The 18,278-nt window shown below is 39.2% G+C and overlaps 1 protein-coding gene and 1 long non-coding RNA gene across 2 annotated transcripts; both read left to right on the plus strand.

The window, feature by feature from the left end:
* Nucleotides 1-11,214: 11,214 nt before the first annotated feature.
* On the plus strand, nucleotides 11,215-18,071 carry LOC129753314 (putative nuclease HARBI1). The gene is made up of 4 exons (XM_055749115.1): nucleotides 11,215-11,392; nucleotides 17,236-17,353; nucleotides 17,419-17,556; nucleotides 17,612-18,071. The coding sequence occupies exons 1-4, from the start codon at nucleotides 11,321-11,323 to the stop codon at nucleotides 17,992-17,994; spliced, it is 711 nt and encodes a 236-aa protein (XP_055605090.1). The 5' UTR covers nucleotides 11,215-11,320; the 3' UTR covers nucleotides 17,995-18,071.
* On the plus strand, nucleotides 12,540-13,188 carry LOC129758357 (uncharacterized). The gene is made up of 3 exons (XR_008739956.1): nucleotides 12,540-12,674; nucleotides 12,770-12,932; nucleotides 13,059-13,188. It is a non-coding gene; the product is annotated as an uncharacterized LOC129758357 (long non-coding RNA).
* Nucleotides 18,072-18,278: the final 207 nt, after the last annotated feature.

Genomic DNA, 18,278 nt, shown 5'->3' on the forward strand with positions numbered 1-18,278 from the left:
TCCTGGAAAAGGAAGGGATAAACTCTATCAATTTAATAATCAAAGAACTTATAATTTATTTATTTGGTGTTCCGTCTCACGACATAACCTGATGAACAATATTCCTCCAATTCACTCGGTTCATGGCAACCGTTCTTCAACTTCTCGGGCATCCCACATTCGCCAGATCACGCTCCATTTGGTCTAACCACCTCGCTCGTTGCGCCCCGCTCATCTCATTCCTACCGGATTGGCAGCGAACACCTGTTTTGCAGGACAGTCGTCCGGCATTCTTGCAACATATTCTGCCCAGCGTATCCGTCTAGCTTTACCACCTTCTTAATACTGGGTTCGCCGTAGAGTGTCGCGAGCTCGTGGTTCATCCTCCGCCTCCACATTTCGTTCTCCGTTCTTAACACTCGTCTCAAATACTCCGAGTGTGCGCAAGTCCTCCTCGAGCAGTATCCATGGATCCAGGATCGTGACCTTGTTATTACTGGACAATCAAAGAACTTATAAAGCTTATAAAAACAGATTAAAAATATCACATTTTGAAAACAAATATATAGATCAAGATTTAGAAAATTAGTTTAAGTCATCCTCGTAATGCAATTCGAAACTCCAGCTGAAGCTCTCATGATCTAGCGGTTGCTTTTGAATTATGTTGTAATACGATTTAATATAATGCCAATAAAACAATAAATTTGATTAATTTTTGAAAATTTTTATTTTTTTTTACAATATTATTTCTATTTCAGCTGCATCTGAAATACATAAAATCAACTATTTTTGCATGCGAAAATAGACATGGTGCTGTAAAAAAATGTTTGCATTGTAGAATTTTCAAAATTGCTACTATTGTCAAAATGTCTACCATTTTTTTTCTAACATGATTGAACTTGTTCTCAGAACTGGGGTCCCCTAAAGCCCTAAAATAAAAGTGCGGCAGACTGTCACCGCGGAGTTCCAATCGAACTGTCAAAAGTCGTTCCAATCGAACATAACCATTTTTACCATTTCAAATTCGTGGGAAGTGTTGTAATCTGTGTGACTGTGACTTTCAATTTTTTAATTGAACTCAATCAAGAATGCAGAGAAAATTCATTCGAGCAAAACGGAAAGAAGCAATTCATTTTTATTCTAACAATTGACACAACGGAGAACAAATTAAATAATATTCACAAAACGAAAATCAACTTCATGCGACACAGCTGCACATCAACAAGAAGTCATGCGAATGTTTACGTTATTGGCAGTGTTGAAAAATTACAGAAGCTTTTTCAGTGCTGCCAAATCGGTAAGAAATTCAGTCTGCCGCACTTTTACTCTAGGGCTTTGGGGTCCCCAGGTTAGTCTACTTGGCCCAATTTCTTACTGTCATTTACTATTCTGATCTCTCTGATGTCCTAGAAGCATAAAGCAAGGGGGTAAATAGAAGGTGATACGATCTCTCAAATTTCAGAATCAGCCATTTTTTCCTATTTATAAAGCGGCCCACCACACTTCCCCACACCAAAAGGCTCCGTTGAGCCCCCTGGTAATGGACGCTTTCTGCATGCCTGACAGCAAAAAAGAATTATCAACAACAACTTAACGCGAGCAAAATTAACTCATGCTGAGATTTTAAAAAAATATTTACATTATGCGGGGAAAATGTACGATACAATAAACTAAATTTTGACATGAATCTCAGTGGAAAAAGATTTCCTTTTAAGAGATCCATTTTATTTAACAAAAACAACAAAAATTAAACAAGAATTATTAAACTAACGCTTTATAGAAAAATATTTAAAAAAAGGTTTTACTACTAAATCAAAATTAACAGATTAAAAATAAAATTATTGATTAAAACGCAAAAAAAAACTGACCTGAGGATTTGGTTAAAGACTAAAGTAATTCTCTGAGGTGACAAATGAGTTGCAACTTGAAAGAGCTACGGTTGTTAGTGCTTTTAAAGACTTCTGGAAGACTGTTGTAGGACAATGGTCCAATGTAAGAGATTCTGCGTTGACCGAAAGATGTTGAGCGAGTACCTGAGCTAAATAATAAATTACGGTTATTATCTGTGGAGTTCAAATTATCGAACACGTACATTAATGTTTGCAAGCTGCACAATTTAGATAAAGGCAAAACATTATGAGTTGTAATCGAATAAAGTAAAGAAGTTGGATAGAGGAAAGATAGTTTGAAGATAGTTTTCATACAACGATTCTGCAACGTCTGCAGCCGGATGATGCCCTCCCACACACTGCGATAAGGTAGTTAAACTGGGAATGAATGAATGCAAAGTAAAATTTCATAAGGACATGACGCGGTACAAAATTCCTATGTCTCCAAAGAAAGCCACTCAAGGACGATGTTTTTTTTGATTATGTTGTTTATATGAAGACTCCAGGAAAGTGTTTCATCCAGTGTCAACCCCAAGTATTTAAAGTTGTAAACTTATTTAATTGTAGAATTTGCGAAAAAAAGGTGATTACTGCTGAGTAGTGATAACTCCTCTGGACGAGCGAAAGATCAATCAGTTTTCGATAAGTTTAAAAAAGGAAGGTTACTATTGAAATATTTGTGAAGAATCTCTAAGTCTTTTTGCAGTAAATCAGCCCGTTGGTTACAATCGTGAATAATAATGGACCAATATTACTGCCTTGTGGAACACCCACATCAAGGGGTTCCAAGTAGCTTTCTGTTTGGTCGAGCATCACCCCACTTCACCGTGCGCTCCACGCTTACTTACCGTACAAGTCAGAGAACCTAGTATTTAATAACCTTGGCAAAAAGTAGAAAATCATTGTTGACACTCTACTTTATTCCAGAGGTCTAAATTTACGGGTCGAACCGATAGATAGTAACAAAATTTAGGTTCTTTTTAAACTTTTTAAGCAACACTTTTTTTTCAAATCACATTGAAAATATTTCCTAAATGTTATTTTGTATACCAAATTCATCATTCTCTCAAAGGAAATCAAACTAAGGTTTTAAACTTAAAAAAGAAAAACCGGAGCTGTAATTAATTTCAAAGATTTGTTCATTCTTAAAATATTATGGATATTTTACTGATTAAAAAAAGTTTGCTTAATATACAGGACCATCAGTCTTTGAAATCATGTAAAAACAAATACAGGATTTAACTTTGTAAATATCTAAATCTGTAAATAGATAATGTAAAAATAAAATTGGATGGCTGCATTGCTAGTAATGAGTTTCCTTCGTAAAGAATAATGATTAAGAAATTTTCGCTTGGTTTTGAACTCAAGCAAAGAATACCTAATATGAAAAATAATTAAAATATATTTACATTGAATTAAAAAAAAACATTAAGATGGATTTAAACAAAAGTGATCGTGAGTGTTATCTTCAACAATTATTATTTCTTAGAAAACTAGAAGCATAAAACCAAATGTTTCAAAGCTTAGCTTAGCTTGTTTGACTACTCATATCCACCTTTAATCATTGAACTCGAAATGCTTTATTTACACGTTTTTGTTTTTAAATCGATTTTAGAGGAATGAAGTATTATTTACATTTGATTTCAAACTATAGGTACATTTCGAATTCCATGATCGCTGGCGTGGCTAAGCAGAACAAGTTCCACGTCGCCAATGGTTGCTACTCCGTGATTAATCGAGGCCATCAATTTTGCACAAAGTCCAAAAGAATGGTGCTTGGGATTAGCAGCCATTCTGATTGTACAAAACTGATACTCTACCTTTTTTATATAATTTATCTGATTAATAACGGCGCCGGCCACGTCCTAGGGGGGGACGGGAAAAGGGAAGAATTGTTAGGTAGATACTCTTTAAGTTCAACTAACAACCTCTCACTCCTGCATACTCCAAAAACATTTTTTTTGAAATAGTCAGAACCAGAGATAAGCTAGTATCATCAACTATGGAAACCGTCTATACGTCTGCGAATCCATATTCAAGTATCCAAGGAGTTGTGTTAGTTGGGGAAAGGTAGAGATCAGGATCCATTTTGGTAAATGGTGCGATCATGATTTTCCTACACCTCCTATGCTCCTAGACATTTCCTAAGGAAACTCCTATTTCTATGAGGCATTTGATAGACGTCCAATAAAATGGATCGAATAAAATATTGAAGGCAAATCAAAACCATTCAAATTTCTTCTTTGATAAACTAGCTCTTTTCCCTAAACGTTATCCCTGTTGAAGCAAAGAGTTATCAAAAAGGCTTTACTGTTTAAAGACGGAAAGCAACTTAAAATGAAAATGGATTATATTTTAATATTTAGACACAAATTTTCGCAAATTGTTTTTGAAAACTCTTTGATTCCTTGCTCTCCTTTGCCTCACATTTTAGAAGTCTCATGACCTTTGATGCTCAAAGAGTACAAATCAATGTTTTAAATAATCAAAACTTTTAAATACATTTTCGCACATAAAGCAGGTTACACAAATAAAAACATAACCCACTGAACGGATTAAAATGGGTAAAACAAACATCCTACACAAATAAGTCGCATGGAAGTCGGACACTCAAACACGTCCTCGCTCGACAAGTGCCGGGCGAACCAGAACTCCTTAATTTTTTTTTTTTTTAAATAACTGCAATTATGAAAATAAAACTCAAAATATTGAAATAAAATAGAGAACATTAACGGCGTGTTCGTAAATTGATTTTTTCTATCGAAGTGATTTTTTTTATCGACGTTTGGAAAGTGATTTGACATCTACCAAACAAATCGATCGACTGATGCATCACCTAAAAAAAACAATTTACGAACGCGCCGTAAGATTGTTAACTAAGTATGTTTCCAGATGCGTAAATGAAATGCCGCAAACACACATCAAGCTGGTTCGCCGTCTTTCAACAAAAACTCTAATGAAACCTACTATATTCAGGTGTTTGTTTCATTTTCCCTGCACACAAAGTGTACAGTTAAAGTTAATGAAATGAGAGAGTGAAATTGATAAATGCCATCATTGCTGTAAAATCCCTGGGAAAAAATGCCATCATGGAATATCCTCACCGGGTTTTTCCGTATTCGCCAGAGATGTTGCCTTTTCTCCACCAGGCGCATGCAAAAAGTTACTCCTGATCTAGGTGCGAAGCGCGAGGTATACTTCTGCCACAATCACACACGGAAAATAATAAAAAGGTCAAATTTACCGAGATAGCCAAGGTAAACGATCGTGAAAGCCAAAAAGGTAGCTTCTACCTCTTCGAGGTGAAACTCACCTCACAGCGATGTAAAATTTACCTGAATCGAGGTTGGAAAAAAGGTACAATTCACCGAAGAAAAAGGTGAATCCAAAAAAGGTAAATCTTACCTCGTAGCGAGGTGAAGTTCACCTGAATTGAGCTGAATAAAAAAGTATAATTCACCTAGAAAAAAAGGTAAAACCAAATAAGGTAAAACTTACCTCGTCGCGAGGTGAAGTTGACCTGGATTGAGCTAAACAAAACGGTACAATTCTTCTCGAAAAAAAGTGACTGCTTTGTGCATAATATGTGAAAATCGGAATAGAATGGTAAGTGTTTTCTTAGATATCATTTTGTTGTGCTGGTTCTCGTCATAATACATTGCTTTTGTTTCAGATCGACCCATAGAGCTTTGAGGTGTATTCCACGTCATCCTCCAGCCGGAAAAGCCGAACCTGACCGGATTAGCCGAACATAGGAGGTCATGAATGTCCGCAACGCAGGAGTATTCAGCGGCCATGGCGGCTTGGAAGAACGCGAAGCCGAATTACCAGTCCCTATTTATCTTCAATAAATATAATTTTTGATAGAATTTTGTATTTTTTTAATTCTTATTGAAGAAACCAATCAAACTAACCAGCATTTACCTTTTAAATCAGTAAATGGGAAAACGGTATTATTTACTATTTTGCTAGGTAAATGCGAAAAAGGTAAAATATACCTTTTTGCTAGGTGAATTGAAAAAAGGTAAAATTTACCTCGAAAGAGGGGTGGAAAAAATTCACCTCGCAAAAAGGTAAATTTTACCTTTTTTTTATTTTCCGTGCATACATCACTTCAACAAAACATGAAAAATCCCCGATCAGCCAAACTAAAGAAAACGCATTACGAAAGGACCAAAAACGAGACCAACAGGAAACGCAACCCAAAAAACCAAATGTTTCAAAGCATCGAAAAATTTAATTAAATGTAGTTTTTTAACATCCACGAAAATTCAGATATCATCTTTCAACCATAAACCGTCTATCGCACCAAAAATAAACCCATCATAGGGTTCAAAAATGCATTCCAAGCAACAGTCAGACTTCACATAAAAAAAAGTTGCCCTGTCCAAAAGCACCGTTTGTTTCGCATGGGGTTTCCTTCAGAACACCAAAACAACATATGATCAACAAACATTACGATAGTCCACCGTTTGAACCTTTCTTCGTGCAGACTCAGTTTCCGTTATCCACTAGCATCATGCAGATCAACTGTGCACAAAGAACATTCCCCGTAACAGTGGTGCTGATGATGTTCCTGGTAAGTCAAAAGCATTTGGAACTATAAAGTTTTTAAGATAGATTTTACAGAAGTTTGAGCAAATGTTAGGAGTTTTTCCTCGCTGATTTATTTTAAAAAAATACATACTCTCATTAGGAAAGAAATTGAGTATGAATTTTTTATGTTGAATTTGTTATTCAGTTTTTGAGATATCCATTACTTTTACACAATCGAACTAGAAAAAAACACATAATTAGGTGTTCTTCGAGTCGTATAGAAATAACTTTTAATATTGTTAGACTTATTTTTTGGAGACCTACGAATCAATCGACTCATGTTTAAATCAAGACTTTTAAATAAAATGTTTAGAGTATGTGTTTATTTTATGTAGCATTATGATTACCGGAATTATTTTTTCTAGCTTTTACCGACATGCACGTCCTCCAGAACAGTCGGCGCCAAAGCAGACGCTATCGGAGTTATAAAAAGTGCTTTCCGTGATGATAATGATGGTATCTATTTCCCTCAAAAATACGACACAATCCGCGGGACTAAGTCAGCAGAAAATGACGAAGGTAGGTTTTTGCCCATAGACAGAATTTAATATTTTTTTTCTATACGTTCGTATTCAAATGTTGTGCTTTGCTTGCAGATAACGAGGTTATATCCGTGCGGTTGTTAAATAGATACCATCATGCAACGCCCTTTGCGTTCGTAACGGAAAACCAAGACCATGTTTCTTATGAGAATGTGAATGAGTCACCTGAAAATGTTACCTGGAAGACGACCGAGCGTGTCGAAAGTTTAAACGTCTCGAGTGCTTCTACAACTGCGACTAGGGAAGTGACTACAATCACCAATACTCCTATGGATGCTGACATATACGATGGAGACGTATCTTTAGAACATGGATGGGTGCATTCTAAGCTAGAAATTCCTGAATCATCTGAAGAACATTATACGCAGCACACAACGATGACTCCAACGAGAGTTCAAAGTACAAGTAAAATGACAACTCAACCGTCAACAAAGCAATCAACTCATCCCACTACTGTATCAGCAATTGTGCTGTCGAGTCGAAAGCGACTCGCAAGGGATCATAATCAGCCAATCAGTTTGAAAGACGTTGACTCAAGTATGCCTAACTATTCAGATATTCATGGCAAAGAAATAGACAGAAAACTTATGGTTTCCGAGAATAAAAAGCCCAGGAAATCGAAAGCAAAATTAGATTGCCCATGTGCCAACCAGCGTACGACTACGACAACAACCTCAACAACAGAACAACCGCTCAGCTACGATGAATACGAATATGATGAGCTGGAAGATGACTACGAGATCGATCCACCCAGGCTTTATGATTCAAATTACGCCACTACCACCTCTTTACCGACCACAACAACCCATCCCCAAAGGTTTCTTCCACGATCGAAGCGGCTCCTGGTTGATTCACACCAAAACGACGATTCCGAGTACGGCTCCTTCGAAGATCAGCAGGACACGCTAAGCGTAGAGCGGGCCGAACGAATGCAGGGCGCTCTCGAGCGGATCATGGGATTCGTCACGATCATGTCCCACGTCGACAGTTTCATCCAGAAAAAGACGAAGCAATCGATAAGGCGACTAGCTAAACTTTACCAAAACGGCGAAGAGAGATAGAGGACCACCGGATTACAGGTAAACGCTCGAAAATGGTATTTTATAAATAAACAAACATGTGATAGTAGCCGTAGTTGTGTATATGTTTCTTGATTAGCATGTGAAAGCTCGGGAGCGATAGAGGGAACATGAGCTTCTTATCACTCCAAATACATAACATACAGTGAATTACGAAACCTGACCGTTAGACAGATCAATTTTCTACGAATCTTAGCAAAAATATTTACATAACACTTTTTAAGAAATTCATAGGAAAATTCCAATGATTGAAAATTTTGTATAAAAAAACTAAGTCTAGAAGTCAATTATACAAAGAAAAGTTCAGGTTCGTTTTCTAAGAATTATGTCACTTTTACCTAAATGATTTTTATTCGAAGTTTCAAATTCCTCGAAATACCTACTCCATTTTTTCTGGAAGTTTCCAGACTTTTACTTGTGGATTTATTATTCTTTAAATATTATGATTTTTTTAAGAACGCTGGTAAGCAGCTTAACTCTCGATTTTGAAAGGATCAATCCTCTTAGGCTTCCCTGGATTGTTTCAGTAACAACAATGACAAGTTCATCGAAAAAATTTGGTCTTACGGTTCTAAGGTGGTCAACTCACTGGGATATTGGTATTTATATGACGTCCAACAGTGCTTATAAAATACTCCCACGATGCGCAAACTAGTTTTTGCGAAGCCGGTTCCAAAATACTAAAGAATTAGAGTAAATTTCTCGATCATAATTTATAACAGGTAGTAAAATTCAAATTTCCATTATGCAAAACTGTTTTGATCTTAAATTTTACGATGTAGTAATATATGCAACACCGACACCCATCACAATGCTTTCGAGTTTGTTCTTACACTTTTTGGTGGTAACATTTTGATTTTTTTTTTTTTTTGAAAATGTTACCTAATCAGTAACTAAAATCTAAAATGCAGAATAGCAGCACTAATAACACAGAGAACTAATAAGAACAACTGAAATTCTGAGTAGCCCAAGTAACCATAAGCACTAAAGCATTACATTTTGTAAGCTTTACACCAGCATTCAAGTGCTAAATTACACTATATCAGCACAACAAGTGCAATTTAGCTTTACAACAGCCCTTTGGCTAGTGAAGTAGACAATGTGCAATTCGAGACCCCATACACCCAACCCTCGGGTAGTGGTCATATCACCTCTTGTCTGCAACTCCGATTCTCTACCTCCCCGTGGTACTAGCTGGGGTGCGAGCAACCTTAGCGGAGATCAGGTACCCAACCCCGGTGGATGCTTTGGTCGCATGCAGAATGAGTTAGGGGGCTTCGTACGCGTCTGTTCTCCATGTTAGGGGCGGCGTGCGGAGTGCAACAACGTCCTGGTGGTGTTCGGGACCCAAAACAGCAACATCACGACGGTCCTCCTGCGAGATAGTGGGGTTAGCTGCGGGCCTTGCGAGCCTGTGACTACTAAAAAAACATAAGCAACGAATAACGAACAACAAATTTCGAATGGAAATCGGCAAAGACCCACGCGACGAAAAGGGACTAGCGATTGGAAACTTGGAACATGGAACTGCCGATCTTTAAATTTTGTGGGCAGTACCCACGTGCTCTCCAACGAATTGAAGAGCCGCAAATTCGACATCGTAGCGCTGCAGGAGGTATGCTGGAAGGGCTCCACGGTACGAACGTATCCTGATGGTCGTGCCATCTACCAGAGCTGCGGCCACACACACGAGCTTGGAACAGCTTTTATAGTGATGGGAAAGATGCAAAAGCGCGTGATCGGGTGGTGGCCGATCAACTCACGAATGTGCCGGTTGAGAATCAAGGGTCGGTTCTTCAACATCAGCATCATCAACGTGCACAGCACTCACCTCGGAAGTACCGGTGACGACAAAGACGAATTCTACGCGCAGCTGGAGCGTGAATACGACCGTTGCCCAAAACATGATATCAAGATCGTCATCGGGGATTTCAATGCTCAGGTCGGCCAGGAGGAGGAATTTAAACCGACAATTGGAAGGTTCAGCGCGCACCAGCTGACCAACGAAAACGGCCTCAGACTTATTGATTTCGCCGCCTCCAAACGAATGGCCGTACGTAGTACCTTTTTTCAGCACCGCCTCCCACACAAGTACACCTTGAGATCACCGTACCAAACGCAATCACAGATCGACCACGTTTTGATCGACAGCCGGCACTTTTCGGACATCATCGACGTCAGATTCTGTCGGGGCGCCAACATCGAGTCGGACCATTATCTGGTGATGGTGAAGATGCGCCCAAAACTCTCCGTAGTGAACAACAAGCGAAACCGGCGCCCGCCTCGGTTAAACATCGCGCGACTGAAGCAACCTGAGGTCGCGGCAGACTACGCGCAATCGGTCGAAGCAGCGCTGCCGGCAGAGGGCGAGCTTGACGAAGCCCCTCTCGAGGACTGTTGGGATACCATCAAAACAGCCATCAACAGTGCAGCGGAGAACGTCATCGGTTATGTGGAGCGATCTCGACGGAACGACTGGTTCGACGAGGAGTGTAGGAGGGTGATGGACGAAGAAAATGCCGCGCGGGCGGCAGTAGTGCAAAGAGGCACCCGTCGAAATGTGGAAAATCACCGACAGCGGAAGAGGCAGCGAGTCCGACTTTTCCAGGAGAAAAAGCGCCGCCTGGAGGAGGAGGAGCTCCAGGAGCTGGAGCAGCTGCATCGTTCCCAAGAAACACGAAAGTTCTATCAGAAACTCAACGCATCCCGCAAAGGCTTCGTGCCGCAAGCCGAAATGTGCCGAGATAAGGACGGGGTTATCCTGACGGACAATCGTGAGGTGATCAAAAGGTGGAAGCCGCACTTCGATGAACACCTGAACGGCGCACATGCAGGAGATCAAGACGGTGGGGGAAGGTACATCGCCGGCGTAGCCAACGACGAAGAGGAGCCACTCTCAACGATGAGTGAAGTTAAGGAAGCCATTCGCCAGCTGAATAGAAACAAGTCGGCTGGGAAGGATGGCATCGCAGCTGAACTCATCAAAATGGGCCCGGACAGGTTGGCCGATTGCCTACATCGGTTGATAATCCGGATCTGGGACGCAGAACAGCTACCGGAGGAGTGGAAGGAGGGGGTAATATGCCCCATCTACAAGAAGGGCGACAAATTGAACTGTGAGAACTACCGAGCGATCACTGTCCTCAATGCTGCCTACAAAGTGTTGTCCCGAATCCTACTCCGCCGCCTAACGCCACAAGCAAACAGATTCGTGGGAAGTCATCAGGCCGGCTTCATGGAGGGACGGTCTACGACGGACCAGATATTCACATTGCGGCAAATCCTCCAAAAATGCCGTGAACACCAAGTCTTTACGCCTCATCTATTCATCGACTTCAAAGCCGCATACGACACGATCGACCGTAACGAGCTATGGAAAATCATGGACGAGAACGGCTTTTCCGGGAAGCTGATCAGCTGATCAAGGCGACGATGGATGGAACGCAGTGCTGTGTGCGGATTTCGGGTGAATTGTCGAGTTCATTCGAATCGCGCAGGGGGCTTCGACAAGGTGATGGTCTATCCTGCATGATGTTCAACGTGGCGCTAGAAGGTGTTATTCGACGAGCGGTGGGCGAAATGCGGGGCACGATTTTCAACAGATCCAGTCAACTTATCTGCTTTGCCGATGACATTGATATAGTTGGCAGATCATCTGCGGCGGTGGAGGAGATCTACCGCAAACTGAAACGCGAAGCAGGAAGGATTGGGTTGATGATTAATACGTCCAAGACGAAGTACATGCTGGCCTGCGGATCCGAGACCGACCGAACCCGCTTGTCCAGTAATAACAAGGTCACGATCGACGGCGCGCCGCGGCGACGAGCTGACGTACACAGAACAAAAATCTGAATCCTTAACAGCACTGAATTTGAATTGCACAAATATTACATGACACAGAACACTATTTTCTTATGTAAAATTCCGGCATTTGTGATGCTTCTTTTTATTTACATCATATGTGATGTAATTTTACAAATGTTTATCACTGAAATTGGAAAATATGAATATTACATGACACAGAACGCGATTTTCACTGTAAACTTAAAAATGCGAAATCGAAAAGAGCACTGAAATTGAGGATGACATGTAAACCTGAAACATTGAATCCGAAAAAACACGGAAATAGAGTTGCTTGAATATTACATGGCATGTAACGTAAAAAGTGCAAGTAAATCAAAGCAAACATAATTTGATTAAAAAGAAAAAATATTGATTCAGAAATTCAACAATTTTCGACATTAAAAAGGTTTGTGTTAAATTCATTTTTATTCGAAGCCTTGGATATACTGACGCAGTTGCTGATCCATCCGTGAGCTTCAGTTCATTCGGTTCATCCCCATAATGAATATCAATGTTGTTGTTTTGGCTAAGTGCGGACCTGTTTTCAATTTTTTGCCGAACCGGAAAGTTTTCGTTTAGGTTTATATTGTACCACGAAACCCCATTCTCTGCTTGGACCTTTAATCGTACCTTCCGGCGATGTCCACAGAAGTACTGGTAGCTGCAACGAATGGAAATGGTCCCAGGTTATCGAAAGTCGGATTCGATATCCCGCGTTATCGGTCTTCTTCAATAGAAAACATGGGGTAAGTAGATTAAATTGGCCCATCTTTGTGTGCACAACAAATGTTTCAGTGACCGTAATGATAATCACTGCTCAATTTTTTTATATTGATTTCAGGGACCGCCATTCGTTCTACCAAAAGTACCTAAACCCAACGGCAGCGGACGGAAGAAGAAATGATTATTCTCAAGGAAACAGTTGGCCACTGTTTCACGTTTAACAGTTGATGGGACTGAAAATGAAAGAGCGAGAATTTCCTGCATACCGAAGAAGTTTCCTGGTAAGAATAAAATTTCTGCAAAAATCGTTAGAGTAAATTAAATTTATGTTTGCGTTTGAAAGAATTGAAGTGCTTTAAATCTTATCTTGCAACTAAACGAATTTATCTTTTAATTTTCATTTACAGGATTCGGCTACTCGGCTCAAGTTGATTTCAACCTCCACAAAGCGGAGGCAGAAGATTCTCAAACATAATGGAGTTTATCGTCTACATCCAAAGAATCAAGCGTGAGAAGGCTACAACGGACCGAAAATCTGTGAATGTTCCAACGGATCGTAAAGCCATCTTGAATCGCTGTGTGGTTGATCAGCTGAGGAAAAAATTAACCGTTTTTTTAACGATAAATTAGTGATAATATGATAAATATGTTTATAAAATATTTTTAATAAAAAACGGAAAACAAAAAAAACTAACAATTCTTATTGGGAACGCAAAAGCCCTACAATATTAAAGGGGAAAATTACATCACATATGATGTAACCGGAAAGAAACGTCATAAATGACGGAATTTTCCATGCGTGTTTAATTTTACAAGTTTATTCTAATTTTACATCATTGCGAGTTCAATGATCTGTAATATTGAACTCGCATTGAAAATTCCGTCATATATGATGCTTCTTTTTATTTACATCATATATGATGTAATTTTACAGATTTTTTTGGTAGTGTGTAGCTAGTCGAAGACTTTGTCTATCTCGGCTCACTGGTGACCGCAGACAATGACACCAGCCGTGAGATCCGGAGGCGAATTATCAGCGGAAGTCGTGCCTACTATGGACTTCACAAGCAACTGCGGTCGAGAAGACTTACACAGCAAAAAAAATTGTAACGATGTATGATGTAATTTTTGAAGATGTAGGACAACTGATGTAATATTTGGGATTTTCGTTATAATAATACATCTTTTTACTGTACCCAATTTGAACGCGTCTTTCAGTGTAATATCACAACCAGCATTATAATATCACATCAAGTAGTCAATGTTCTTCTAAATTGACATTTGAATTGTTTTACGTGTTGAAAAGTTGGAGTTGAAATGCGAGGCTCAGAAGGATTTGTTTTTCTGGTAAGTGTGATCAATCTTTTCGGAAAAATTGAGCAAAACCGTTGGAAAAGGTTTTATTTGTTATTATTCATTCTAGGTCGATTTTGCCGAAGGACACCGTAGAGCATTTAAGTGTATAAACATCCGGATGTGAAGATGTGGTTTCTTTTTACTTTTCAAGCACCTTGTGCCCCTTGTGTGACGGACAGAAAACATACACGAGCTCAAGGATAAGAGCCTCGAACTGGCCCAATTGTCAAGAATACGGAACTGTGACGATACCGTTTCGGATTGATGAAATGAAGCTTATACAGCTATAGTTTCATCAAAAATTCTGCAGATGAAAATCCGGGTTCCGGTAGTTGAAGATTTCATGTATCAACAGACTCCATAGAATTCAAATACATTCAACGCAACGGGGGTTGCTGAATTCTTGAGGCACGAGAGCCTTCCTCCTTAAAGTGTTAGTGAGACTGCTCAAGACAGTAACTACTTCGTATCCGGTCCGGGCTGTCCACGAAGAAAAACCATTTTTATGTTTGGGTACTATCAACGCAAGAAAGCAGATGTACACAGTTAGAAAAATCCACGTAGATTTACATGAAACAACATGGGTAGAAGGGAATCGGCTATTTACGTGCGAAGAAACGGCATATTTCATGTAAATTTTCATGAGCATTCAATGCTGTTATTTACTGTAGGTTTACATTATTTTGATATTTTTTTGTCAAGGAATATTTTACTTATTTAAAAAAAAATAGAATTTGTACAGAGGAAGCGATTTATTTGAGGTTTAAACTCATTATTTGAAGATGAACAATTGAACCGAACACTTTGAAGTAGGTATCAAATAATTATAATTATCGATACATTTTTCTTTTCACTCGATTCTCCCGACGACGGAAGCAAAGTCTGGGGCGATGATTTCACATTCAGCTCCATCGCAGCATACACCATCGATTTCCTGCCAAGGAAAGTTGTTAGTTTGAAAATATGGTATTGTTTAATGATATTTCTTACCTCTGTTTGTCTCAAATTAGCGCACACGACCAGATTGAACAAGAAGTTCGCCTGCGTTGGGAATCCAATAGGAACGAAAACAAAACAGAATTGGTAAACTGACGTTGACGCTGGATTTCGCATGCGGTGACATGTAAAGTTCCATTACAAGACTAAGCTGCTATACTCTTTTTCATATTATTTGTGGCGATGATATGAAAACGTGCAATGTAAGATTACATTTTTCTTTCTGTGTAGATTCTATTTCTAATTTCAAATAAATGAGAAATTAACAGTTTGAATATAATTGCTCCTCTTTATTCTCGATATCCTAATGTTTATACCTTTACTTTGGTACAAATTAAAACCTAAAATCTGGGCCTTAAAATTCACTTCCAAAGACAAAAACCGGAACAAAAACCGAAAGTAAAAGAGATTTATGTGATTTTCGAAACATCCAAAACCATTTAGAACATTTATACGAGCTCAACATTATCGTCGTGTTCGAATTTGTTCACTGCGATTTTTTACATCAAAAGAATGTAATATTAGAGACCTTTTGCAACTCAAGTTATGTGCACGTTTTCGATGTAATACCGCAACACTTTTTTTGCTGTGTAGCCCTCGCACGAAGTGTAACCTGTATATGACGCTCATTAGACCGGTTGTTCTCTACGGGCACGAGACATGGATATTGCTCGAGGAGGACCTGCGTACACTCGGAGTATTCGAGCGACGAGTGTTAAGAACCATCTTTGGCGGCGTACAGGAGAACGGAGTGTGGAGGCGAAGGATGAACCACGAGCTCGCGCGCCTCTACGGCGAACCCAGTATCCAGAAGGTGGTGAAGGCTGGCCGGATACGCTGGGCGGGACATGTTGCGAGAATGCCGGACGACTGTCCTGCAAAACAGGTGTTCGCTACGAATCCGGTAGGAACAAGACGAGCGGGGGCGCAACGAGCGAGGTGGTTAGACCAAGTGGAGCGTGATCTGGCGAACGTGGGGTGCCCGAGAAATTGGAGAACGGTTGCTATGAACCGAGTGAATTTTAGGAATTATGTTCGTCAAGTTATGTCGTGAGACGGAATACTATGTAAATAAAATAAAATAAACAGCCCTTCGAGTGCTATGCTGCATCATATTAGATTTATACCACTCTTTTAAAATGCAACTAGCATTTTATCTGCTTTGCACAATGCTTTTGAAATGCAACATAGCTCTAAATCAGAATGAAAAATGCTATATTTTCTAAGCATTTAATGGACATCACGCAAGCTTGCTTTAATGCTTTTTTGCACAATGTAAGCACTACAGCGGCATGAGGCCAAACCACATTAGCATTGATTGATGCTGAATTTATGCAAATTTAGGGCACCGGTTGGTAGAAATTAGATTCAAATAGGGCTTTTTTTCAAAGATTTAACGCGGACCTGATAGGTTCACAAGCAGAGTCAATGTCAAATGTCAGAGCCATAGATGTCATAGGATGTCATGAGTTCGATTCCAGGGGTGAAATTATGAATCCTATTCGATTCGAGATACTCGTTTCGAGTTTTAACTCGAATCGAATTAGAATCGGTATTACGTATCTCGTTCGAGTTCTAAATTCTAACGTACTAGATTTCGAGTAATCCGGGTAGTAGATCATCTCGAAACGAAGTGTCAAGTTTTGGAGTTTGTCAACAAAAACTGAAGTTTAATTTGCTGAATTTATTTTCAACGCCGAACTTTTTTTTCCGAATAATATTACTTTACGAAGATAGTGCTTAAAAAAGAAACTCGACATGTTTTTCTACGGAAGCGACAGTGACGATGATTGTATGCTTGCACCACAGAGACGTCAGCTGCGGGATAAAAGTGATCCTCTTTCTCTGAATGAAAATCAGTGAGTTTTGTTTAGCTGCTTGTATATTGGATAGAAGTAATAATTTCCATGCTTTTCAAGGTTTCGTCAGTATTTTAGAGTGAGTCGAGAAGCTTTCAAGAATATTCTTGAAACAACCGAGTTCCCGCAAACTTCCAAATCCTCAGCTATTCCTTCTACGTTGAAATTGGCAGCCACTTTAAATCTACTAGCTAGTGAATCCTATCAAACCAACGTGGGAGCAAGCTTTTTGCTTGGAATGGCGCAGCCAACCGTTTCTACGATATTTAGCGAATTAATATCTCTATCAGAAGAAACCCTCTGTGAAAAGGGGATCGGATTAAATACGCAATCCTTCAATGAAACAAAAAAGCATTACTTTGATAAATTCAAGGTACCCGGTGTCGTAGGGTGCATCGATAGTACCCATATACCCATATTGAGACCTACAAAGGACGAACACATGTATTTTAATCGAAAAGGATTTCACAGTATCAACGCCATGATAGTAAGTAACTATAAAACTTTTTAGTTTTTGAAAAATTTTTGCCCATGAATAATATTTTTCAACACACAGATACCGACCATAACTATCGCATACTGGCCATAAATCCCCGTTTTGGTGGAGCTGCTCACGACTCATTTGTGTGGGACATGAGTGCAGAACGAGAGTTTTTCGAAGAAAACTTCCGGAATGGAGAATCTAGATTATTAGGTAAGCTTACATCTCTGTTAACGTGAAAATTTTATTGAAGTCATTTGAATTTCAGGTGATAGTGGATATTGCTTAGCACCTTGGCTGTTAACACCATACCGAAATGCTTATTATGGTTCAGGGGAAGAAAAGTTCAACAGTATACATTCCACTGCCAGATGCTCGGTAGAAAGAGGAATTGGTGTATTAAAATCTCGCTGGAGGTGTCTATCGTCCGATCGTAAGCTTCGATACAGTCCGAAGAAGATCACAGCAATTATAAATGTGTGTTGTGCGTTACAAAACATGTGTATAGCTTATAATGTAGCATTTGATTTAGATTATATGTTATTACCCGCGGACCAATTATCAGTAACAGCTGAAATGCGAAATGACAGTGTATTAGACAGAAGGGCCCAAAGAATTCGTGACGCAATCAGAGACTCTTTGCTTGACTAAAATGAAGAATGCTAGTTTTGTTGACTGCAGGGACAATATTTTACGCAGAAATAAATATGTATATTTATTAATAAGAACAACAATTAATGTATTAATACCTTTCAGTTCGAATACTTAGATTGGATTGGATGGAATCAAATTTTTTCAACTCCAATTCAAGCATTTGTTTTTTGATTTCCAAGCTTTCTTGCTTGATTTGTAACAGAGCTTTTTGTGTTTGGTTCGATTCTTCCTTCGCTTCAACGTATCTTCGAAAAAGTTCTAGTTTATCCAGCTTTCCGTTA

Source organism: Uranotaenia lowii, chromosome 3 (assembly GCF_029784155.1).
Source record: "Uranotaenia lowii strain MFRU-FL chromosome 3, ASM2978415v1, whole genome shotgun sequence".
Lineage (NCBI taxonomy): Eukaryota > Metazoa > Arthropoda > Insecta > Diptera > Culicidae > Uranotaenia > Uranotaenia lowii.